Source organism: Trichomycterus rosablanca, chromosome 1 (genome assembly GCF_030014385.1).
Source record: "Trichomycterus rosablanca isolate fTriRos1 chromosome 1, fTriRos1.hap1, whole genome shotgun sequence".
Taxonomy (NCBI): Eukaryota; Metazoa; Chordata; class Actinopteri; order Siluriformes; family Trichomycteridae; genus Trichomycterus; species Trichomycterus rosablanca.
The window spans coordinates 28,498,536-28,525,163 of NC_085988.1; the positions used below are offsets into that span (position 1 = coordinate 28,498,536).

Consider the following 26,628-nt stretch of genomic DNA (forward strand, 5'->3'; position numbering starts at 1 on the left):
ATTGACTGCACTAAACTGCTCCTAGGTTTAGAGTTTGATGTCCTGTCACACTTAAGCTTCAGATCTGGGTGAATTTCTGCCTTGTGTCTGGGATGCACCAAAACCACCACAACCCTGACCTTATTAAAGTGCCTATTAAAATTGATTCATTAATATGTATTCTGAACTGCTACCCAAACATGTATGGCTGTTAAAATGTATCTGCTTGAGATAGCGCATCTCAAACTGCAGTGCACAGCCCAGCCTAGAGTCGAGCCACAACCCCCCCAACCCTTTTCCTCCTCAACCAGACTGTTGTCAAGCAGAGGCAGCGCCATTAGACGCATGCAACGGCAGCTTCATCGCATCCCGCCAGCTCCAGCTTTTATACACCCACAAACACACACACACATATTACAGGAGGGCTTGTCTGTAAAAAGGTACGTATCCACATTGTCTGTATGAAAGATTAAGGTTATGGGATATGGATAAGATATACAGTCTGTCTTGCTTAGTCAGTTTTAAGTGTTTATGTTAATGTGTCTGAATAATGGATCGGGGAAGGTGCATGTTCATGTGTGGGGATGACTCGGATCAGACGCAGTGGATGACTGATCACTGAGTGGTGCAGCACATCCGTGTTGATGCTGTTTTTGTGATTCTGGTTACTAGGCAGTTCTGAGTGCTGCTGCAGATCAGGAGGGAGCAGGCTGGCTCCTATCATGGCATTTGTTTACAGTGATATGATGCAGGAGTTACAGTGTATACGGTGGGATTTGTGTTTTTAAATGATGCTGTACTTTGGAAATTGGGAATATTAATTATACAATCTTTATATATTTATAATAGTTGTGCTTGTATGGTTCTGTGTGTGTATGGACAAACAGTTCTGTCTAACATGTTATTTTCAGCTTGTATTTAGATGGTCTCTAGGTGGCAAAAATCCATCAAAGAATTCCACCAGTCAGTCAGTCACTCATAGACTGCAGGGCACCACAGATATTTCTATTGCATCATCACATCCCCACCTCGCTCGCTTTGCAGGGATGAACAGTTGTGATGCTGATCTGAAAGTGAAGCTGTTTGTCCGTAGCCTCTGCTTAGCCAGCAGCTCTATTGCATTCTAGTGCTTGTTTTTGTCAGCCATGCCTGCCTTGCCCTAATGCTTAATGAGGCTCAATAACACACTGATCTACAGTCCTGTATTTCACAAGCCATTCTGCTTCCTTGAGGCAACTTGGTTAACTTCCCTTAAGTGGTTAATGTAGTCAGGGAAAAGTAAAGGCCTGCTTTTTCATTTCTTCTGCTGTAATAGATTTGTTACACTGAATGATGTAAGACTTTGAGTAGATCACTCCAAATCTTTTATTTAGTTTTTATCCGTTAAAATGTAAACGTTATTTTGTATTTTTTATCGTTGTTTTTCTCGACGCTTCAAACATCTTATATAATTCTCAAGGATGTTCTGATTGTTGCATCAACAGAAGCAAGTCATCCTTCTCCTGACGCAACAACACACACCCACACCATCACACTGCTGGCATGTTTGACTGTTAGTATAGTGTTCTAATTGTGTAATGTTTTCTCAGTCAGATATAAATAATTTCCAAAATGTTTTAACTTTGATTGGTCTGTTTTTTTAATTAATAAAATAATTGGGAATCTTCCAGTTTGAGATCACTTTTGGTTTGAATTGGCATTCATGCCATAAATGCCATAAATGCCATATGCATTACTTGTCACTGAGCAAAGAGAAAATTTATCAGGCCAGTCTTTTCTGTGTAGATTCATCAAAGTCCAAGTGTCTTTCATTTAGAAATACACCGATCAGCCATGACATTAAAACCACCTCCTGGTTTCTATACACACTGTTCATTTGATCAGCTCCACTTACCATATATTCTTGTTAGCACAAGGTTTGGTCTAATAACAATAAAAACTCCTTCCGAATACTCCATGTTGACTTAATTAAACTGAAATTTTAATTTGCATTTCATCTCAAAAATTAACTCCATATTTTATTTGGCCAGGGTACCAAACCCTTGCATAGCTGTATACCACTGTATACCACTGATATAGGGATGTGTGCTTAATTTTCAGTCAGGCAATTTGTATAGTAGTTGTGAAGGTGTCTAAATGAGAGAAGTAGACTTAGTTGTTGAGATTGTTGAACCAGTTAGTGTAATAGTGTGCCTGGCTCTTTAGAACTGTGCCAGTCTTGAAATTCCCTGAGCTTAATTTAGGCTGCTGCGACCTGGTTCCTGTTTCACAAGTGAACAAAAGCTTTCTAAATATGACAGCAAGCTTCACACTGACACCCCTATAGCGTAACATCATGCTAGGTAGTATTATATCTCCCAGTTGTAAATTTTCATGAACACAATTGCACTGTAATACATGCTATTTGACAATAAAGCAATCAAGCCTATTTGATCACAACTCTAAGCAACCGTGTTCCTGAAGTAGGGATTCACAGTGCATGTTCAGCTGCTTCAATGATGCTTTGTGTGAGTGTCTATAATGGCTTTCCTCTCCCCTCAGACAACATGGCAGTCGTGAGGTCTGTCCTGAGGCTACTTGTCTGATCTGACTCCTCTGACCTCACCCCAGTGTGCACCTGAGCTGTGGTCCTTCTCAGGGTGAGTGAGCCCCATCTGGAGCAGGTTTGATATGGCAGGTGAGAAGGGACGTCGCAGTGCTATGGACATCAAGCGCCTGGCAGGGCTGCTGCAGCGCGGGGCCTGCCGCCTGCTCGTCATTGACAGCCGAACCTTTTCTGAGTATAACGCTTCACATGTGCATGGCGCTGTCAACATTTGCTGCTCCAAGCTCGTCAAGAGAAGACTGCAGCAGGACAAGGTGTCCATCACTGAGCTTCTGCAGCCCAACGGCAAGGTCAAGGTATGTCCTGCTCCGAGACGTGTCTGGAAATCTGAGCTGTTTATAAAATGCTTGCAGGGGTTTTACTGTAAAACTAGACATTTCCTAATAATGAGTATGTTTATAGGTCATTTTGCTGAATAGCTTTTTCACCTTACACTATTACACTGAATTAATATTTACATGTGAACATCCATTAAAGGGCTACAATTGTGACACCCACTTGCAAAAGGACATGGCCAAGTTCTTACGCACACACAGTATTTGACAGTCTGTCTCGAGAAATGTTTGTTAATTAAGAATCGTAGTAAACAAGCAGTTTCAGTAGTGTAAGTAATATAAGGTCTATCTCGCTGCCCGATGGTTTGATTCTGGTTATCTGCATAGTGGCTGTACTTGATCCTCCAGGGTACTATATTTGGAGGGCCACTGTAGGTTTATTGCTTATCACTGGCACAGAAACAGGATCCTTGTACTTTCCATGACATCTGCATTGAATATGACATCATTTTTTCCACCTGTGCAAATTAGCATGCAAAAACTGTTTTTGGTGCTCTGTGAAACTGAAAGTAGTTCAAACAAAGCACAGACTTTTTATTCCTTTTAGTCTTTTTATTGTCATGCTTTTCACTCTGGCATATATTTAGAAAAAAATTAGCTTTATATACTACTTCTCGACACATAACCAAAGCTTAAATTAAAGTATTACTGTTTATTTAATAGTTATCAAGTTAATTTATTACTATGATTTGATACAAACTTTTAAATATGTGCATGTATTCATGGAAAGTTGGTTATCACAAACATTATACCATACACTGATTAGCCATAACATTAAAACCACCTCCTTGTTTCTACACTCACTGTCCACCTGGCACTTTGTAGTTCTACAATTACTGACTATTCTCCATCTGTTTCTCTACATACTTTTTTAGCCTGCTTTCACTCTGTTCTTTAATGGTCAGGACTCTCCCAGGACCACTACAGAGCAGGTATTATTTGGGTGGTGGATTATTCTCAGCACTGCAGTGACATTGACATGGTGGTGGTGTGTTAGTGTGTGTTGTGCTGATATGAGTGGATCAGACATAGCAGCACTGCTGGAGTTTTTAAATACTGTGTCCACTCACTGTCCACTCTATTAGACACTCCTACCTAGTTGGTCCACCTTGTAGATGTAAAGTCAGAGACGATCGCTCATCTATTGCTGCTGTTTGAGTTGGTCATCTTCTAGACCTTCATCAGTGGTCATAGGACGCTGCCTATGGGGCGCTGTTGGCTGGATATATTTTTGGTTGGTGGACTATTCTCAGTCCAGCAGTGACAGTGAGGTGTTTAAAAACTCCATCAGCGCTGCTGTGTCTGATCCACTCATACCAGCACAACAAACACTAACACACCACCACCATGGTGGAATGATCCACCACCCAAATAATACCTACTCTGTAGTGGTCCTGGTAGAGTCCTGACCATTGAAGAACAGCATGTAAGGGGGCTAACAAAGCATGCAGAGAAACAGTCAGTAATTGTAAAACTACAAAGTGCTTCTATATTGTAAGTGAAGCTGATAAAATGGACAGTGAGTGTAGAAACAAGGAAGTGGTTTTAATGTTATGGCTGATCGGTGTATACCAGACGTAAAAGTATGCAAAATAATGCCTAATTTAGACTGCTCCGACCTAGTTCCTGTTTCACAAGTGAACTAATAGTAATAAAATTAAATAAACCCCACCACTGCCAGGTTGCCACTGTTGGGCCCTTGAGCACAAAAAATAAACCCCACCACTGCCAGATTGCCGCTGTTGGGCCCTTGAGCAAGACCCTTAACCCTCAATTGCTTAGACTGTATACTGTAAGTCGCTTTGGATAAAAGCTTCTGCTAAATGCCAAAAATGTAAATGTAATGACATTTGTAACCTATGAGGTAATGCAAAGGCATTTTGCTTGACTGTAAAGCTTTCAAAATTCTTTATTGTAGATAATCCTTTAACAAACGTTTTAAAAATGTTACAAAAAAGACAAAAAAAACATTTTTAGGTTGTAATTAAAATGTACTGTCAGTTTTATTGTTCAACACAATGTGACAACCATTCCTATCACCACTCCCTATAACAACCATCCAACAGAGATGGGGACTCGAGTCGCATGTAAGTCGCACACACAGCGACTTCAGACTCGGACTCGTTTCAAATGACTCGGACTCGACTCATGACTTACAAAAAAATTACTCATAAACAGCAAGTCCCTAGCGTCAGCATGTGTTAACATTAGTTACGTGGTACAATTATATTTGAAGTTCATTTCACTTCATTTGAACATTTCCGTTACCTTTGGATTGGAATCTCACTTAAAATAGTGGAATACCCTGCATAGTGCACTTTACAGGAACAACCGGGGTGAATGGAACGCTCCTACAGAATTGGCTCTAATGGTTGAAAGACTGCTTTCTAAACCAATCAGACCTTCTGATTTTAATTTCTAGTAAGAAATGCTGTTATTTTAATTTATTCAGTTTGCGTAATGCCAAATTCACACTACACGACTTTCCAATTTGTCAGGTCGCTGTACAGTTCACTCTACACAACTGGATCTCTTGTAATCGGGAGTCTTTCAAGTCGGTGTGGCTTTCACACTACAAGACTGATCGGTGATAGGGGGTTTTGCACTACACGATCTATCACCAACTGGAATCGCAGGCGAGCTTCTCTGGTCTCCAAACTACATCTTGTCACAAAAACAAACATGAGAAGTGACGAGGGGTTTAATGATACCACGTCCAAAAATGCACGTCAACAAGTAGCGAGCGATCAAAGTTTGTGCACTGATGTGCAGCGTAAAATCAGGAAGAAAAAAATAAATGTATCTGAGTGGATTTGGCTACGCGAACAGCATGGATTGTTCTATAGTGAGTTTGAGGTTATTAAAATTTTTTTGCAATGCAGCGTTGGTGTTTTGTTTTGTAGAGAACGATAAGGTCAGAAATACTGTAATGTATGTGTGCCAATGTAAGTGCCAATGTGTGTGCCAATGTATTCTGATAGAAACTATATTATGCCCCTGTCACACCTTTTTACAACTCCTCCCCTGCGTTTCCCCTGACCCCGTATCTTGCATTCTTACTGGCTGTTTGACATAGCACTCATTGCCAGTTGGGCAACTCATATCCAGATATTTGACGTTAGATATATTCCTCGGCGAGCCGCTCAGATCAAGTTGTTGAGTAGTTCACACATAGTGATTGAGAGCCGAGTTTTGATCGCCGAGCGAATGCCGAGTTGCTCCCGAGCCGGCAAATCTAGCGCCGACCAGTCGGCGAGCGAAAACCAGGGCAAAAATAATTTAGTGTGAAGTAGGCATAACGCAAATGATGTGACACTTGATTGGCTTTATAGCGAGTTAGTGTTTTACTTCACAACCGGGAAAAGTTTGGAGGTTTTTAATTATAAGCACATTTACAAAATAACGGATTATATTCCTAATGGGACACACGCTTGTAAATTTAATAGCATCTGGAAGAACATAAGCTAAGGTAAGCAGTGGTTATGATTTTTTTGCTGTGTTTTGGATTTTGGCTGATAACAAAACGTATCAGTTTAAGCTTTTAACTGGTACCTTCTTGTTACGGAAATTACATTCATTTGCACAATGACTAGGAAAGTAACGGCACTAAGTAAAACGGCAAAATACTAATCTGTTGTTGTTTTTTATTTGAACGTACATATTATTTGTTTATTTCTATGCTACATATGTTTTGTGTATATTATTTTGACTCGTGACTTGACTCGGACTTTAGTCTAAAGACTTGTGACTCGACTTGGACTCTAGCCTAAAGAATCGTGACTTGACTCAGACTCGTATTTTTGTGACTTGTGAACAACACAAGTGTGATTGTTGTTCCACAAATGTGATTACTTCATGACAAGTGTAATGATAAGTGACAGTCATATCCAAAATGTGAGCAACTGCCATCCCGATTACTAGTGTATAAGCTGTCTCCATCAAGAGTGTAACAGACATACTCATCAAAAGTAACAATAACCATCCTCATCTTGGCTCTGACAACCATTCCCATCAAAACTCTTGACAGCCCTTCACAATACAAGTGAAAAATATTTACCTTACTAGTATTTCAGCTCTTTTCTTAATGAGTGTCAATCATTTCCCTCATGAGCGTGTCAGGCATTGCCCTCTTCAATAGTGTGACACCCATCCTTACAACTAGTGTGAGCACCATTTCAATCAGAATTGTGACAACCATTCCTATCATGAGTGTACCAAACACCATATCATGAGTGTATCAACCACCATATCATGAGTGTACCAAACACCATATCATAAGTGTACCAATCACCCTTTATTGAGTGTACCAACCATACACATTATATGCGTACCACCCACTCTTGTCACAACTGTATTAAGCAACACCACCTCAAGTATGTCATCCATACCCACTGGGTTTAACAACCATCCCTATCATGACTGTGACCACCATCTAACCGCAAATGTGACAATCAGCTCCACAATAAATGTGAACCATCCTTATCAATAGTGTCACTACCATCCCCCAAAGACAATTGCAACAATGTAAATGATCATTCATTATACACCATTTTGCGGGCTGGCACGGTGACTTGGTGGGTAGCACTGTCACCTCACAGCAAGAAGGTCCTGGGTTCATTTCCTTTCTGTGTGGAGTTTGCATGTTCTCCCTGTGTCTGAGTGGGTTTCCTCCGGGGGCTCTGATTTCCTCCCACAGTCCAAAGACATGCAAAAAAGGTAAACTGGAGATACTAAATTGTCCATGACTGTGTTTGACATTAAAAACTTGAACTGATGAATCTTGTATAACCAGCAATTACCTGTCCTGTCATGAATGTAACTGAAGTGTGTATAACATGATGTTAAAATCCTAATAAATAAATAAATAAACCACTTAGCACACATTTTAGCAACCAAGTTCATTTCGAAGTGAAGTAATTAACAATAGACTTACTTTTTACTTTAAGGTATGAAAAACTTACACACTTTGCATTAAATCTTTAAGCCTTTAAAACAATTACACTGGTTTAGTCCATAAAGCTTACCATTCCTAAATAATGTTCCCAGGTGAACAGGATAAAAAGCATTGTGCTAACCAGCCCTTATGACAATTGTGTTCTCTATATAATTCATATTTACACATGAATTAATTCGGGAATGTACTTGGGAATTTATTTGGAAATTTGATGGGTATTTTGGGTTATTATGCATATCTAGTGAGTGGATATTTATCTAATATGTACAGTATGTGACTCATACCCATATTATCAGTATGACTCAGAACTTTTTAATGGTGCAGGTGTGACATGCTCATATGAATGACAGTTTATAAAACTGACTTTTCCGGTTCCTCATAAGGCATCGACCTGATCTACCATAAATGCAGCCTACTTCATGCTTCTTTAGTTCCTTCATATATTTTTTTAAGTTCCTCTTCCTTTATCTCAGCACTAGTATAGTCACATTCCAGATTTATTATAGATTACCCTAACAGAAGCTGAAATAAAATTAGTTGGTGCATTTTACACCTGTTCAGTTTTAACATGCTGGTTTATCATTGTTGCATGCTGCTACTGGGATTCTGGTTGCAATTTGGTTTCCAAAATGTAAAACTGTGTGTTTTAACCTGATCTGCTGAGCCCATCATTACATGGTGTGACTCCATGTAGAGATACTTTGTAAGGTCAATAGAAAATCTTCACATGATTATGCATGCTTTGTGTAGTAAGTAGTTTCCATTAATAATACCAGCTGAACATAACACTGATCATGCCGTAAATGACACAATCGTGTGTATGAAATGGCGTAAAATCTAAATAAATGAATACATAAATGATGCCAGCTTTTACAATGCTTCTTATGCAACTTTCCATTTTATTAGAATAGAATAGAACGCCTATATTTGTCATATATAAACATACACACGTACAGTACAACTAAATTCTTTCTTTGCGTATCCCAGCCTGTTTGGAAGCTGGGGTCAGAGCGCAGGGTTAGTAGTCATTGTACGGCACCCCTGAAACAGACAGAGTTAAGCGCCTTGCTCACTGCCCAACAGTGGCTGCATGGCAGAGTTGGAATTTGAACTCTCAGCCTTTCAGTTGATAGCCCAAAGCTCTACCACTAGGCTACCACTGTCCACTATTGTGTTTTTATATACTGTATGTATATTGAATTGTGTTGTCATTTATCAGATTTTTTTATACTTGGCACCTGAATCACTTTTCCTGGCAGCTGCCATCAGAAAGCAACCATGTCCAAGCAACCTTGATACAAGTTCAGTCTGTTTTAACTAAAGTTCAGCACTTTATAAAGTATAATGCTTTGTTTGTCAACAAATGTGTGAGAAAATGATTGAAATGTTTAAAAAACAATGTACCTCAAAGAAAGATTGGAAGGAATTTCCCTATTTCTCCCTCCACAGTGCATAATATCATTAAATGATTCAAGGAATTGGGAGGAATGTCAGTGCGTAAAGGCCAAGGGCGCAAGCTTAAGCTGAGCACCTGTGATCTGAATGCCTGCAGTCCTGACCTGTCCCCAAAACGTCTTTTAAGTGTGGTAAAAAGGAATGGCAACATTACAAAGTGGTAAATGCTTTACTGTCCCAACTTTTTTGGAATGTGTTGCAGGCCTGAAATGCAGGAATGGATGTTTATTAATAAAGTTGACCAGACAAAACATGAAATATCTCAGGTTCATCCTGTCTGCAATGGAATTAAAGTCAAAGTAAATGTAAAAAACTCTGTGCTTTTTATTATTTGCATTTTCTGTGCTGTCCCAACTTTTTCTGATTTGGGGTTATACATATACATCTTGAATGATTTTGCAAAACAGAATTTGGTGTAACATATGAATGAATAAACCAATGTGAATGGGGCAGAGTGGCCGTACTCTTCTGTCCACTCTGTCACTTTTCCTTTTTCCAGGCTCTGCCCTGAAGCTTTATTATCTCTCTCAGTAAAGAGGATAATGCCTGTGATTAATGCAAGCTCTGGATAAAGATGGAGCAAACTGGGTGTAGGAGGAGAGGCGGTACACTAGAGACTTTTTGTTATTGTATAAGCAGGACTTCATCCTCCTCTGTTTAGCCACTGGCAGAACATAGGCTGGCCACATGGAGTCTGTTTGTACACTTAGTTGAGGCTGCTGATCAACCTTCCTAATACACATACAGTACTTAAGACTGCTACTACTACTAACATGGCCTAGGGCAGTGTCATCACTGTGAAAGCAGAGCAACTCAAGCCCACCAGTGTAGTTTGTTACAAGGGTGACTAAATGGAACAACTGCAGAGAGCAAAATGGAATTGAAGCAACATCCACATAGAAAATGGCCAGGCCACATTAGACACAGTGCTTGATTCATGTCATATAATTTTTCTTTGTGTTCACACTGTCCAAGTCAGTAATAAGTTAGTGTCTGAATCTTACTGCTAGAACTCTGTTCGCTGCTCTACTGTCTGACTTTCGGAGTGCTGCTTCTTCCTCGATTGTAGGTTGCTAAAACCAGCACAAGCCACTCTTCTGATTCTTCTTGTAGTTTGGTTAGTTACGTGCGACTGAACACCAAACAAAGAATTAGCACTTGGTTTGAATGGTCATTAATATAATGCAGCATGCATTATCTACAAAGATTTAAAGGAAATTGCTTGGGACCCACAGACCAAACTTTTTCACCTGTTACCTAGCTATTTAACCTGTTATCTAACTTCCTTGTCATTTCTTTATCCCTGATCATTAAATGTCATGGACAGCATATGACTATCTTTTATTGATGTATTTTTGTGTTGTGCCTACATGTATAAAAGATTAGTTGCATTCCTATTTGTTCTTTAATTAAATGTGTATGTGTTATAGCCATATTTTGCGACAGACACTTGAACAGAGTAAAGTCATATTTACCAATTACACCTCCCATATATACAAGCCTATGCTGAACCTAACATGCAGCTAAACCCTCCTATCATTCTGGAAAAACCATGCCGTCATAGTCTATTGACACTTTTTTGTTTTGGGTCTCACTTTTGACTAAGCAAAAACTGTTCTTAGTTGCATAAGGGCTTTGTACTACTACTAGACTCAATATTTCTCATATATCAGTATGTAGTATGCTTTTTTACAGTGTTCAGCAGTAGGTTTGTTGTTTGTTCCCACCACTTCTATTGTACTCCTTTGTTTACTATTTATTGCACAATCATTTCAATGCAGTTTAATCAATTTATTATTAATATTATTGTTTTCAGATGACTAAAATAACTAAGCTATGAGTTAGGCAAATTATTTTAGCTAGTCATGCTGTTCTAAGCAGCCCAGGTACCTTTTCTTCACACTGAATATACGTTATAGGTAGATAGATAGAACATTTGTTTAATCCAATAGGAAAAGTCAGTTATTACTGCAGCTCAAGATACACTAAAGCAAAAAGTATTAAAATACACAAGTATTATTGTACAACACTATGTAATTAAATAAATAGAATAAGAAATATAGTATGTAATATAAAAAACCTTTTAAAAAGTTAAGTAAATATTAGATGGGGTCTGTAATATGTAATATACTAAACTGCTTTAAGATGTTCTTTGTAGTAAATATTAACAGAAGAGTATTGTAATGTAGGCTCCATAAACAGAGTGCCAAATCATGCTCCATGAGCCAATCCTGATAGTGGCTCAGTATTCAATAATGTCCCGACACAGTAAAGTGTTAAACAGTGTGATCACTGTTGGTACAAACTATCTCCTGTTCCATTCCTTGTTACAGCGGAGTTGGATGAGTCTGTTCACCTGGTATAAACAACAGGTGAAATAATACTTTAGAAATTCATTTTAAAATAAAATATGGGTCATACGTATGTCATGGGTATGCTACACAACTAGCATGCCAACTGGCAAAATCAGTATAATCTGTACATTTAACAAGTATTTAATTAGAAATGTCTGTAGGGGATTAGATCTCTTTGAAATGTTATTAAATGACAATGGCAAAAATTGACCTGTCCTTAGTCCACACTACAAATGGACAGGACTAGGCTGTCAACAAGTATTTAAATGTATTTAAAAATATGCACCGGAAGAGCCAGGTTGTAAGAAATGCTTGCAAGACAAATCTTATTGCTGTTGCCACCAATCACTGTACTGGCGGGTAATATATTTGGATGCCACATTTATTTTGTTTTTGCAGTGCTGTCACTGCATCTATAGAGGACAAATCTTACTGGTAACCTTGTAATCATGCAGGAAAATAGCTTATTGTTTCTCCTTAGTGCCTACTGATGCTGAACATTCCCATTTCATACTGTCTCTAATACATCTATTCCATCTACTGTATAATAGTGCATTACAATAATCTGTTAGTTTTTTGTTAGTTTTTTTTTTTTTTACCACGAACTGCTAGTTTTACTTTAAGTCAAAACATTTATCTTAAGGCAGTAATAATTGACAAATAAATGGGCAGTAATAATTAACAGAGGTTTAGTGTTTCTATGTCATTCTTTTAAGTCACATTAAGCTTTATTAAAGATATGCATTTTAGAAGGAAAAGCACAGTGTCTCAGAACCCCTGTAACACAAGTTCAAAAGTGAAACAGGAGGAAATCCATCTAACCACAGATACATGTGGATACTTTCAGAGTAAATCTGACGGTTATTCCACTCAAATGCAGATTCATCTCATAGTCAAACTTTGATGACGTTTTACCGCACGGCTCAAGCCAAGCGCTGAACAAAGTGACAGTCGCACACACGTCGGGCTTAAGAGTACATATTTCTCAATGAAGGGCATCAAGAAAGATTTCGAGTTTAGGGGACGTCGAGTTACAAGGCACCACTGTATTTATATTGGTTGAATGGTATTTTTTCTCTGCAGTCTTTCCATTCATTCAATTTTGTCTTAAAATCATGAACACCGACCTAGAAATGTCTGCAATTCTTTTAGATTTTTATGGGATCTTTTGTGGCTTGCTGCATAAGTTGTTGCTAAACTAAAAAAACTTCAGCTGGCCAGTAACTGCTGGGAAGATTTACCACTATTCTGGGGTTTTTCCATCCTAAAACATTGGAATCTTTTCAGCTTTTGGAGGTCTTATGGAAGTTTTGTTATAGTGTTTTTGTAAGGCGACTTCTTGATGTTGAGGATAATGTTAAAGACTCTTCTACAGAGGTGTTCTGAAATCAAGCCTGGACTTACTAGTTTCAATTTGACAAATATGCAATAATTAGAAAGAAGTAATTATATCGCATGTTAAACTGAATACAAATATTGAGTTTTGTATTCTGGTTAAGTATTCTGTGAAACTGGATTCTGTTTCTGCCCTACCCTAGTGGGTGGTGTGTGTTGTGCTTCTGTGTCCTACTTCACAGCTGATGGTCAGTGCTGATAGCAGTGGAGAGCTGGAGGTCATGGCCTAAGTGATGTGAGCTTGTTTTTTTCAGACAAGCTCTGTGACTAATGCGGTGTGAGGCTGTTTAAGTCTGCATGCTGGAGAAAGTGAAGTGTTTGTTCTATATACTCTTTACCAAATAGCCAAAAGTATGTGGACACTCCTTCTGTAGTTTGTCACGGGTGTTGCTAGCAGGTGTAAATAATCATAATAATAAACTATATGAACTGAATTTTAAAGTTTCCAACTTTGTGATAACACTTGGGGAAGGGCCCTTTTCCGTTCCAGAAAATTGTAAACCATTTGGGCCAAACAAAGTTAATAAAAACATTGTTTAACTGTTTGTTGTGGAGGAGTCTTCTTCCCAGAAGAGTGGAGGCTGATGGACTGATATGGGGTCTCATACTACCTGCGCTCGGATACTATAGCAGTCCGGTAAAACCTACTCGTAGTGGATAATTAACGATACTGAACAGCATTGTGATAGAAGGCAAAACATACCAGGTAAGCTGGGTAAGGCTGCTTGTAAATGCTTTTAATGCTACTAAACAAAGAGCCCTTTAAGAGCTGAAAGAGTCAGTGCCTAGCTAAGCCAATTGATGTGATTCACTAAAAAGCAAGTTGCTTATAAGTACATTGTATAAAAACTTTAAAAAGTCAGGTGCAAGCTGGGTCACTGCAGATGTGCACAATGGGAAGGTTTTAAACAAAGCAGCAAAGCACCATGTTTGGGACCCCATCATTTACATTTACATTTTTGGCATTTAGCAGACACTTTTTATCCAAAGCTACTTACAGTTGTGACAGTACACAATCTAAGCAGTTGAGGGGTAAGGGCCTTGCTTAAGGGCCCAACAGTGGCAACCACTAGGCTACAGCTGCCATCATAGAAATTTCATAGCCATGTCCATGTCAGCCAAAATGCTTACCTTAAATATTTTAGTTTCATCATGTAATACGTTTCTTTTACTCACTTACAGTAGAACACTTCACCAGCACACTGGCCTGCATCCTGGTATTTTTTTTTTAGCCTTATGAGCTTTGTCATAATTGGCCATCAATGAAAAAGGTGTTTGAATCACTTTTATATAAGTATATACACCTTTTAGAAATTGGGAGAAATTATTACATTCAATGCAACAACTGTCATTTTGACCTATTTAAATGTTCTGCTGCCAAAGACGTTTTAAGCAATTCAGTTTATCTGTGTTAGTTTTTGCATTTCCATTGAATTTCCTTAAATTTTATAAGCTCCTGCTTTGCAGTGCAGGTAAGCCAGCTTTAGGCAGGAGGCCAAGCCGTTCTTAGGGACGGTTATCCCGAGGTGATGTCACCCAGTGGATTTAGCTCTTATCCAATTACTTTGGAACACCTTGTTTAACTAGTGGGCATGTGGGTTGCAGAGGAGAACATCAAGGACTAAAGCAGAGAAGCATACAGTAAAGAGGATTTGCTTTAGCAAACTGCTTCAAAGCAGTAATTTAAATCCACTCCATTATTATATTTTCTTTATGACTGTTCCATCTGAAGTGTTCATCCACACTCATACACAAGGCCTACTAGTGGAGGACAGATAAATTGTAAAATTGTTAGGTTGTTCTGTATAATGCTTTTTGGCTCAGAGTAGTTATGACGTATGCAGAAGTTACTTAACCTTGGGTAAATAAAGTCAGTTAAGTGGCGTTATGCCAATCCACAACTGGTAAGGCTGCTGTGTGAGCACACACATACTTACTCATTTCTTATTTGTTTTAGACACACCCTCATTTGTCACTAGCATGAATGAGTGTCTGCATACTGGGTTAATTATTAGTGCAAACCCAGTCTTGGAACAAATATAGTCTATCTAAGATTTGGGGCTTTGCTGCCTGATCGTAACATGATTGAAAAAAGTATGTAACATAATGAAAGGATCTGGCAACATTGAGTCCATTCTGTACTTATTTTATTAGAAGAAAACAAATTTTGAAGCAACTCTGGGTTAGAAAACAAATGAGAAGTTTACTTACAGTGTCTGTATGCTGCTTAACTCCAATCTTTCAACCAACATTTATTAAGCTGAGGAAAATGTCAGTATGATATCAGTAATCAGTACTCTGATCATAGTTCACATACATCATAGTACAAATAGTAATGCTAAATGCAAGACGAATTTCTCCTGGTGCTCCTGGTAGGTTTTCTGCTCGGAATTGCCCCTTGATTTGTTTAACTATGTTAGGGTTTAATTGATTAGTGCCCTGTCCAGGATGTGTTCCTGGCCTGTGCCTAGTGTTTTTGGGTGATGCGAGACCCGGTTCAACCCTGACCAGTATTAAGTGATTGGTGAAAAATGGAGCAGCAAGTAGAAGTGGTGTCTCAAAGCAAGATGAGTTCTGGGGACCTGGGTTCAAACCTTGCATCCAGTAAGTGTTACATGGAATATTGAATAGAATGCCCTTATTTGTCATATATACATATACAGGTGTAAAGTGCAACTAAATCCTTTTATTGCATATCCAAGCTTGTTTGGTAGCAGGGGTTAGAGTGCAGGGTCAGACATTGTAGGGCGCCTCTGGAGCAGACAGACAGGGTTAAGAGCCTTGCTCAAGGGCCCAAAAGTGGCAGCATGGCAGAGCTGGGATTAGAACTCTTAACCTTTTGATTGATAGTCCAGTGCTCTGCCACTAGGCTACCACTGTCCCACTGTGTATTAGTTTGTCTGTGGATTTATCCCACTTTGCTATAATCAATAATATTAAAGTGTCAAATGTGCATTTCTTATTAGTATAGCATAACTAAAAACGAAGGTATAGGAGGTACCACAGCAATGAGTTCTCTTTTTTAAGACACTAGTGCCCACCTCTCCCACCAGGGCGGCACGGTGGCTAAGTGGGTAGCACTGTCGCCTCACAGCAAGAAGGTCCTGGGTTCGATCCCCAGGTGGGGTGGTCTGGGTCATTTCTGTGTGGAGTTTGCATGTTCTCCCCGTGTCTGCGTGGGTTTCCTCCGGGGGCTCCGTTTTCCTCCCACAGTCCAAAAACATCCAAGTGAGGTTAATTGGAGACACTAAATTGTCCATGACTGTGTTCGATATAACCTTGTGAACTGAAGAACCTTGTGTGAAAATAAACTACCGTTTCCTGTCATGAATGTAACCAAAGTGTAAAACATGACATTAAAATCCTAATAAACAAACAAACAAACACCTCTCCCACCAACAAAAAGATCAAAAAGAGTGATCGTATGTGAAAGTCGGAATGACAACACCCCAACATCCCTGATCACCTCAACATCCCTGATCACCTCAAATTTCTATGACCATAAACTTTCAAAACTGCATTTTTGTCTCAAGCCAGTGTGGACAACCCCAATCCTAGAGGGTTTAAACTCAGCGCAGTCAGATGACATCTAGTAAGTGTTTGTGTGGAGTATTACTGTGTGTCTGTGGATTTTGATTGGTAATTTGGCTTTATCCCACTTTGTTAAAAAGGTGAAGGTGAATTAGTTTTTCTGAATTTCCTTTGGAGTACGTGCATAAATATGTAAATATGTGTATATCTGCATTGTACTTAGATGTGGCAGTTATTAAAAATGAATGACTGAATGAATGCAAATTTGATTGACTTATACTGTTTTTCTGTTTCTCTTATTCTTTACATTGCTGTTTACTGCATTCTCCTTTCTCCCAATGCTATTTAGTCTCTCTCTCACCCACTCACCCCTATGCTGTGGTTCCACTTGTCGTACTAACTCTGCACTGAGCGCTGCTGATGGTCACGTGATTAAAAACTGCCTGACAACATCCAGGCAGCAGCGCCTGCATACAGCCACCCAGAGCTTGCTGCTTGCACTGCACCAAACGTGCATACAATTTTGCATAATGACACACAATGATGTAATATTCATAAGTGCTAAAAATGAGCATGTCTGCATTTTATGTGGAGTACATAAATTCATTAGATTAAACTAATACATTCCCATGCCACCCCTTGCATTTGTCTTTAAAATAAAAATTCAAATGAGTTACTCTAAACTGTATTAAATGTATTTTTATATTAAAATATTGTTGGGAATTCATTTCGTTTTGCAGATTGTTTACATTCTAGTTGCAAAAGTAATTGTCGCATTTTGTCTTGGTACTAAACACAGACGTGTCATGCAGGGTTTAATATTGTGCTTTTATCGCATTTGTGTGTAAGAAGGTACCCTTTCTACCTAGTGCTTATATTGTAATGTACATTTTTAATGTACCTTTATAACTGTATAGGTTTTTGGCCATAATGCTACCTCTGCTACTTAAACCATTGAAATGACTGTGATACCTGTCTTTGCATGACTTAATAAAGTGATCAATCATGAAGTGATACAAAGCATGTATTATTATTCTATTTATACATTTTCCCCCTTTTCTCCAAATCTAGTCATGTCCATTACCCAGTTGTGTCAACTCTTCTGCTGCAGACCTCGACCCTGACTGAGGAGGGCCATACCTAACAGACGCCCCCTTTGACACATGTAGTAACCAACCCGTTCTTTTTACTTGCAAAAGTCTGGTTCACACAGGGGTCAGTATCGTGTACGGAGATCCATGCACCGATATTCCCTGTCTCTGTGCAGGCTCCATCGATCAGCCAGCAGAGACTGCAGCAATGTGGAATCCCTTCCGCTCAAAAGCTGCACTAAGATTTAATAGAACAAAGAATAAGCAGTATTAATTATCAGAAGACATTATTAGATCATTAACTACTCTAATTAATGCAGTTTTAGTACTGTGGTTGGGTCTCAATCCTGATTGAAAATGTTTCAAGATTGCCGTTTCTTTGCCAATAAGAGCATAATTTAGCCGCACCTTTTAAACTCTATTAAGAATTTCAAAAACAAATGACATAACTTTTCTGCATAGTCACCTTCCGATGCATTTTTCCCAGCATCTTTTTAATGCCATCAGCAAAAAATGGTTTTGGTTGAGCGCATAGCCACTGTTTTCCCTTAAAGCTTCTTTGAGCGGTCAAAAAAGGTGGAAATCAGATGGCGCTAAATCCGGACTATTAACTCTCTCTCAGTCTCTCAGACATGACCAATTACTACTTCTCCCGACAGTGTGGAAACATTTTGAAGATCCCTTGTAATCATAAAAATGCACTTTTCCTTCTCCTTTACTTTGTTGCAATATAAACAAATTATCTAGCTCTAGAGGACCTGGTTTCATATCTCACATTTGGTCAGGAGTTTGCTCTGTTTTCCCTTTACCAGTGTGGGTTTTCTTCAGGACCCCTCCTCTTCTTTTACCCCTTAATTAATCCTTCGGGATTATTATCTGTCTGTCTGTCTACCTACCTGTCTGTCTGTCTGTCTGTCTTAGTAGTTGCTATTACTGCTTACACCCAAAGATATGATGAGTAAGTGAATTGGAGAGTTTGTGACGCTCTTTGATGGACTGACACTCTATCCAGGGTGTATATTACCCTTAAGCCCAGTGCTTCAAGGTAACCCTGATCAGGAAGTCGTTACTAAAGATGAATAAGTTATAACTACTGACATTTACTGTCACTTTCTTGCTTTCACCCCTGCAAGAAAATGTATTTATTTGATCCCTCTGTGTTTTTGTCTCTGATACGTATGTTTTGTATTTCGTAATAGTATGTACATACTGGCTTTTTGTGCAGGTTGATCTGGGCAGGAGGCACGAGGTGGTGGTGTATGATCAGAGCACTAAAGATGCTGGTCAGCTTTCCAAAGACGGCTTCGTCCACATTCTCCTGAGCAAACTGGATGGGACTTTTCATAAAGTATCTCTGCTTACAGGTAACCATGCTGCTCTGCATTTCTTTCTTGATTTTTGTGGAGATTTGTATTTTTGACCAACAGAGGGTGCTACTTGCATTATTAACTGTTGTGAACAATTATTGTACCTTCTTTATTTTTTTGTGTATTTTTGTTGATGTATTTTTGACTTTGTGCCTGAATTCCTAAAGTGCGTTAGGATTTCAAACTTCCAGTAGCTCTCATCAGTTTGACTGACTATCTGTACTCTCAGTTCCCAGCTCTTACTCACATAGCTTTCACACTGTGGTGACTGATTCAATGCCTTGATAATTATTCTTCACATGCAGTTGTTAGAAAGTCATGCCCTTGCTCTTAGCCTTTGAACTTTCTGTGCTCATCTATCACTGGTTAGACATGACACTTCTGATGTCACTACTGCCTAAGAATAACTTGGATACAGACAAAGATGGGCAGAATGGTTTGGAGAATACTGAATATGCCAGCCTCAATACTGCTTTATTCTGATTAGGACTGTGGCAATCCAAAAGGGAAGCTGAAAATACTGGGTATAAGCAGAAAAATGACATATACATGGTGCCAGTCCAGCTTTGGGCAACACTCACTGAATTACTCACATCTCAAGGCAGGTTATTAGTCAGTCCACTTATTAAGGGGACAATCATAGGACAGTGGTAGCCGAAAGGTTGAGAGTTCAAGTCCCAGCTATGCTATTCAGCCACTGTTGAGTGCTTGAGCAGGGTCCTTAGCCCTGTCTGCTCCAGGGGCGCCATGCAATGGCTGGCCCTGCGCTCTGACCTCAGCTTTCGAATGAGCTGGGATATGCGAAGAAAGAATTTCGTTGTACTGTACGTCTGTTTACTTATATTTGACAAATAAAGGCATTCTATTCTATTCTATTCTATTCTATTCTATTTTATGAACGTCAGAAGCTCCTTGCTGACAGAAAGCAGAAGCAAGTTTAATACTCAGTACCACATGACCCATGTTTCTGTACTTCAGTATCTGTTTAAAATCTGTTCATTGTGTTTTCACAAACTGTGTCATCTTCACTAACATCCTAGTGAACATGCTTGTGGTGGGGTTGTCACTGCCTGAAACCACTATGTGCAAGGTTTGAATACTAGAGAAATTGCCAGAATATCTAAGGGCATTACACACCTTATTCATTCAATCAGTTACACCTAAGGCAATTTACATTTGACGAAATACCTTTTGCATGTGTTGGGAGGCAGGTGGAAACGTAAGTGCTAATAGGAAACCAATAGCAAGACTGAGAAAATACAAGGGAGCTTCAAAAAGTTTCCGCACTTTTATATTTTTGATGAAAACGGTGAGGGTGGGAGGAGTAGTAATGGGTCGTGTCTGAGACACTGAGAGAGAGCTTATAGTCCGAATTTAGCACCACCTTTTTGGACCGCTCAAAGAAGCTTTAAGGGGAAGAAGATTTTGATGTGATGATGATGTGAAAGCAGCAATGCATTAGTGGCTACATGTTCAACCAAAAAAATTTTTGCTGATGGCATTAAAATGGTACAGTGCTGGGAGAAATGCATTGCAAAGGAAGGTTATTATGTAGAGAAGTGATGTCATTCTTAATAAATAGAGTTTTTTAAAAGTGCGGAAACTTTCTGAAGAACCCTTGTAATGTAGGCTTTAATTATTTATAACAATTCATGACATATTCAAATATGTTGGGGTGAAAAGGGAGGTCCAAACCCAGCTTCCCATGACCCATATAGCTATGCAGCACTCACACTACTTGCTGTGCCACCATGATACCCGTTTATTCATTTTACATACATAAAAAATTTATTAAGGTATGCGTTGAGGATACTTTTAGAATACATTATGTACAATACATTTTAAAAGGCAAACTTTATTCCTTATTATTAGCAATGGGAAGGTTCACAAACTTGGACCCTCATATTATCCCAACCCAACCACTTGCATTTACATTTTTGGCATTTAGCAGACGCTTTTACCCAACGCGACTTACAGTACTGTAACAATATATTGTCTAAGCAATTGAGGGTTAAGGGCCTTGCTCAAGGGCCCAACAGTAACAACCTGGCAGTGGTGGGACTTGAACCGGCAATCTTTTGAATGATGAACTCAATGTATTGGGTTATTTTTTTCATAAATTGCCATGTGGTCAAATAAAGTAGTCCTGTGAAAAAGCAGCTGTATTGTTTACAGAAAAATAGCTGTACTCATACATATTATTTTTTAACCTTAGTCTAGCTAGCTCGCTAGGCTAACGGGAGTGGACTCAGCCATTTTGGTGCCCGTGCTTAGTGTCACTCTAGTTGGAGCCATTGTGTGCACACAATCCTGGGTGTTCCAGGATACCTAGCACACCACAATCACAATTGTGGTTGTAGCATTACAGAATGTATCTGTGTGATGTGGTGTCAAGACTGATACACTTTGTAATGCTGCGCAGGCTTAGCACAGTTTAGCCCTGTGTCCAGTGCAAGTCAGTCTTTTGGGAGTTGTCTCATTTTCATTTCATTTCATTCATTTTCAACATTTAGCAGACGCTTTTATCCAAAGCGACTTACACAATGAGCGGAACACGATGAGCAATTGAGGGTTAAGGGCCTTGCTCAGGGACCCAACAGTGGCAACTTGGTGATGGCAGGGCTTGAACCGGCAACCTTCTGTTTACTAGTCCAGTACCTTAACCACTGAGCTATCACTGGCTCCTGCTCCACCTGTTCAATAAAGGAGCATAAAATCAATTCCTACTGAATTTTGGCCAGGAGGTGGCACAGTGACTCGGTAGGTAGCACTGTCGCATCACAGCAAGGGGGTCCTGGGTTCGATTCCCAGGTGGGGCGGTCTGGGTCCTTTCTGTGTGGAATTGCATGCTCTCCCCGTGTCTGCGTGGGTTTATTCCGGGAGCTCCAGTTTCCTCCCACAGTCCAAAGACATGCAAGTGAGGTGAATTGGAGATACTAAATTGTCCATGACTGTGTTTGACATTACATTTACAGCATTTAGTAGACGCTTTTATTCAAAGCAACATACAATTGTGGATTAATACAATTTAAGCACTTGAGGGTTAAGGGCCTTGCTCAGGGGCCCAACAGTGGCAACTGGCAATCTTCTGATTATGAGTCCACTACTTCATCAGATAAGCTACCTTCTTTCCCTACTTAGAGCAGCGGTAGCTCAGTGGTTAAGTTATTAGACTATTAGTCAGAAGGTTGCTGGTTCAAGCCTTACTGCCACCAAACTGCCACTTTTGGACCCCCGAGCAAGGCCCCTATCCCTCAGTTGTATTCAGTCATAACTGTCAGTCAGTTTGGATAAAAAAAGCATCTGCTACATGCCCTAAAAATGTAACATACATATACATACTTACATAGATATTGTGGCCCCACAGTTCGTCATGTCTTTAATTTAGTACACTCACCCCCAGCCACATCCGTGTTAATTTAAAGATTAAGTTTTATAAGCCGTTCCGTCATAATGACACATCTGTGTTTCCTTTTTCAATGTTCTCTTGAGACTTCCTGATTCTTCATTTATTTTGCTTAACACTTGAAGATCTGCTTTTTCTCATATAACGGTGGATACAACATCCTGGCTTTTTTTTTTCACTGCTGTGCATCTCCTGTCTGCTTTATGACACTGTACAGGCCAGACTGTACTTATTCCGTTCCAACAGCTGCTGTTTCTATGCCAACTAAAACGATAATCTCCCGCAGCGGGAGCCAACAAGACAGGGCATCGGAAAACCCATCGGAAAAAATGTGGTCAATGGGGGACTCAGTAGGTTTCCAGCCATGGTTTTTTATTATTTATTTATTTTGGTTTTGGGGTGGGGGGGTGGGGGGGTTAATCCCTGCTACCTGTGTAGGATCATACATTAGGGAAGCCCTCTGTCTGCTCTGAACAGGATGTACTCTGGCTAGTGACCATTCATCTGGTCTACATCTCATCAGCCCTCCCCTCACTGTATAATGTAGAATTGGGAAAGCTTCTTGAAGGGAGCATGCTGATTTCATTAGGGCCATGTTGAGGCCGCACACATCACAAACACCTCTTGCTCATCTTTGATGTGAGCATGAAAGGAAAGCTGATGTAATGCTGCAGCTCCGGTTCAGTCCAGCGGTTCTGGGTTTGTTTATGCTTTGCATCAACTTGTGTGGAGTCAACACAACGCTCATAACATAACGCTCACCCTGGCAGCCATGTTATACTCCATCGCCAGTGTCAGGCAGGAATCATTGTGCTGAAGTGTTGTAAAAAGTATTACGTAATTCTGAAAGCTGTTCGGAGTTAGCAATTTAAGGCTGTATCCACATAAATACAGATATGTTTTAAATCACACTGTATTTTTCTCTGCATTTTTGCAGATACCTAGATACTCTCCAGAAGTAGACACATTTTTTTGGCTGGATAATGGCTTTGCAAACATACCGAACAAACTTAAGTACCTTAAGGCTTATGCTTTTAAAAACATTCGATATGTACCCACACATCTTTGTTTTAAAGACAGCCAATAGAAACCCTTTAATGACTGCTGCTTTAGGTCTGAACTGTGGACTGTAATTGTACTGCAGCCTGTTTTTATGATTTTTCTTCCTTAGAGATTGGTCGTGCCACTTTTATCAAATGACGCACCTGCTAAAATGAACTCTCGTCCTAGTGCAAACTGCAGTGTGTGAATACTACACTGCCTTACTGCTGCCTTCATGTGCTGCCAACATGGTCGTTCACATAATATTGTTAGACATGAATTATCCTGAATGAAGCTGAGGTAGGAGAAATAATGCATACTAGTAATGCATACTAGTAGTGCAGTAGTGCAGTAAGATGATGTGATGGTTTTGGATCTGTGGTTATTCACATACCTCTGTGTCCAGCAGTGCCTTATAAATTTATTGTAATGCATTATTTTATGAATCTGTTGTTTTCTGATGTTATTGTCATATTTCTCAATCCAACCTCATAAATAGTGACCTAACCATTCATTATATTTACTAAACAACATGGAGAATTGCAATCAGCTGATTGGTAAACATTTTTTTTACTGCTGGGTGTTTGGATGAGATAGGTAGCTGTTTAATTCATTTCAATGTATCAAATAATTTTAAAGAATAGGAGAAGCAAAGTTGGTAATTGACACTTTTTTTTATTTGAACATACCTGGAGATTGTATCCAAACAGTTCCATTTTTGTTTGATCAGATCCCAGAACTATAGGTTCTGTGCTTGTGGTTGATTAAGTGGTTTCCTTTCTTTGGTCATAAACATGTATTAAAGTAATGCTTTCTTTCAATGATTTTAAATGTGGATCATCTTTGGTCATGCAGTGCTGCACAGTGGATTGGGGGCATTTTACTTCCATGTAATTTAATCCTTCCTGGTGTAGATCCATTGCAGTGCTTCGAAGGTTTAGTCTTAAAAAAGTTCTATCACAAATAATCATTAGTCTGCCATGTTTTGATTAGATTCTAAAAGTCAGTTATCTTTATTTTACAGTCAGTGGAGCAGCATTCCTGTAGAGCAGCATCATGAGAGGTCCAAATAGGCTGAACATCTTGGAATAGTCTGGAACAATCTCCACCTGATTTGTGTTAGGGTCCAATGCTTTAATTTTTATCTTGCATAAATAATGTTATTTGATGAAGTGCATAAGTACCCTAACTTTTACACGTGCTATATTTACTTCTTTTCAATAAGTTGAAGGTGCAACAACTAATACTTTATTGTAGTTACTACTCCAAACAAAGTAAAATATTTCGATAAGACATTAAATCAAATTTGTTGGGACAATATGATCAAAGCAGGTGCATCAGGAGTGGAAAAATGAAAAAAGAAAAGGAAACAAATGCTTAAGGTCTGGATAGGCTACTTTACATTTGTCTGTTCACTTGGATCTGCATATATTTTAGGCTAATGTAAAATAATGGGGTTGTTTTTGACACTTATACATGGAAAATAACACAAATGTATTATATGAACACTGAAATACAATTGAAAACAGTTCAAAATCATACAGTATTCCATTCAGTAAAGGAGCATTCACATGAGAAGCAGCAAAGTAGCTTTTGTGCTGGCTGTGCTGGTGCACAAAGCTTAACGGGACTTATTGTACTTAAACAATGAGCGAGGAATTTCATTAGTGGAGAGAACTTATGAGCAGTAATAATTAAGATATGTATATGCCGTTCTTTTAATACATTAAGTCATGTTTTAGACTCTCTCAGAAAAAAGCTGATTCTTACAATTTCTCAGAACCCTGAGCTGTAACACAAGTTTAAAAGTGAAACAGGAGAAAGACAGCTAAACACAGATACATGTGGAGCTTCCAGAGTGAATCTGACAGTTATTCCACACAGTTGCAGATTTGTCTCGTATTCGATGACGTTTTACTGCACCACTCAAGCCAAGCGCTGAAAAAAGTGGTTGTTCATTGTTAATTTGAAATTAAATAAATACATTTTAACACATCTAATTAAAGGTAAACCTCTAGTTTAAGGGTACAAATTTCTCAATGAAGGACGTCGAGTTTCAAAGATTTTGAGTTACAAGATACCTCTGAAAATTTCTAAAAATAAATGTAGTTTTTTATTTGTTAATGTTTCAGTTTTGTTTATTGCAGAAATTGCATACACATATTTAAATAGAAACTCAGAATATCAGATTTGACCAAGTGTGCCCAAACAGTTTAAACAACTTTAAAGGAGACCCTTATTTTGTTTAATGTTATGTTCTAGCAAAGCAAGTACACCACAAATCATTCTGAAGTCTGAAAAACAGTTTACATTGCAATTAACATTTAATCCTGTTTGACCTTTGCACAAGTTTTAAGTTTACCTTTTAGTTTTAACTTTATAGAATTAGAGGTGATGAATTGCAGCATAAACATTGCCATAATTCTTTTGACAGCAGTGACATTTACCATTTGTGCACTTTGGCTGCAGTTGAGGCCTACTGAGGCCTAAGAAGCTGAACTGTACTGAATTCCTCTCTGCTTGGTAATTAGCTGCAGTGAAACTGTGTGTGAACTTGTCCTTGGTGTTCTCAGTGGAATTGGCATGTTATTTCCTGCCTGAGATAAAAATGTTCATTTTTGCTGCTGCTGTTGGAATGCATTTCCCATGTTGTTTTTTCCTGCTTGCTGCATTGTACAGTAGTATTCACAGAACCAATTTAAATGTCCAAACATCATTGACGTGTAGTCTCCAGGCTCACTGGCTTAATCGTTGTCTTTTACTGAAGTCTGCAAAATTATAGAGCTTGGTTTAATCAGCTAAAATAATTTTAGCTTAATAACTGCACAGAAGTTTGCTTTTTTGTCAGTTTTTTTTTTTTTTTTTTCTTTATGCATTTTCTTACCTTTCTCTCCCGTCCAATTGCCTCCTCTCCACCAATGCCGATCCCTGCTCTGATTGAGGAGAACGAAGCTAACCCACGTCCCCTCCGACACGTGGGCAGCAGCCATATGCATCTTATCACCTACACTTTGACGAGTGCAGTGCAGCTCAGCGTTGTGTACGGAGAGACACACCCTGAGAGCACTTTTCTATCTCTGTGCAGGCACCATCAATCAGCCAGCAGAGGTTGTAA

At 39.1% G+C, this 26,628-nt stretch overlaps 1 protein-coding gene across 1 annotated transcript in view; it reads left to right on the top strand.

The window, feature by feature from the left end:
* Positions 1 to 331: 331 nt before the first annotated feature.
* The window catches only part of dusp8a (dual specificity phosphatase 8a), a 63,591-nt gene continuing 37,294 nt past the window's right edge, over positions 332 to 26,628 (top strand). The window contains exons 1-3 of the mRNA XM_063001446.1: positions 332 to 419; positions 2,521 to 2,880; positions 18,925 to 19,063. Of these exons, the coding sequence (XP_062857516.1) occupies positions 2,650 to 2,880; positions 18,925 to 19,063 (370 nt within the window). The 5' untranslated portion in view covers positions 332 to 419; positions 2,521 to 2,649. The remainder of the gene's footprint in view (positions 420 to 2,520; positions 2,881 to 18,924; positions 19,064 to 26,628) is intronic.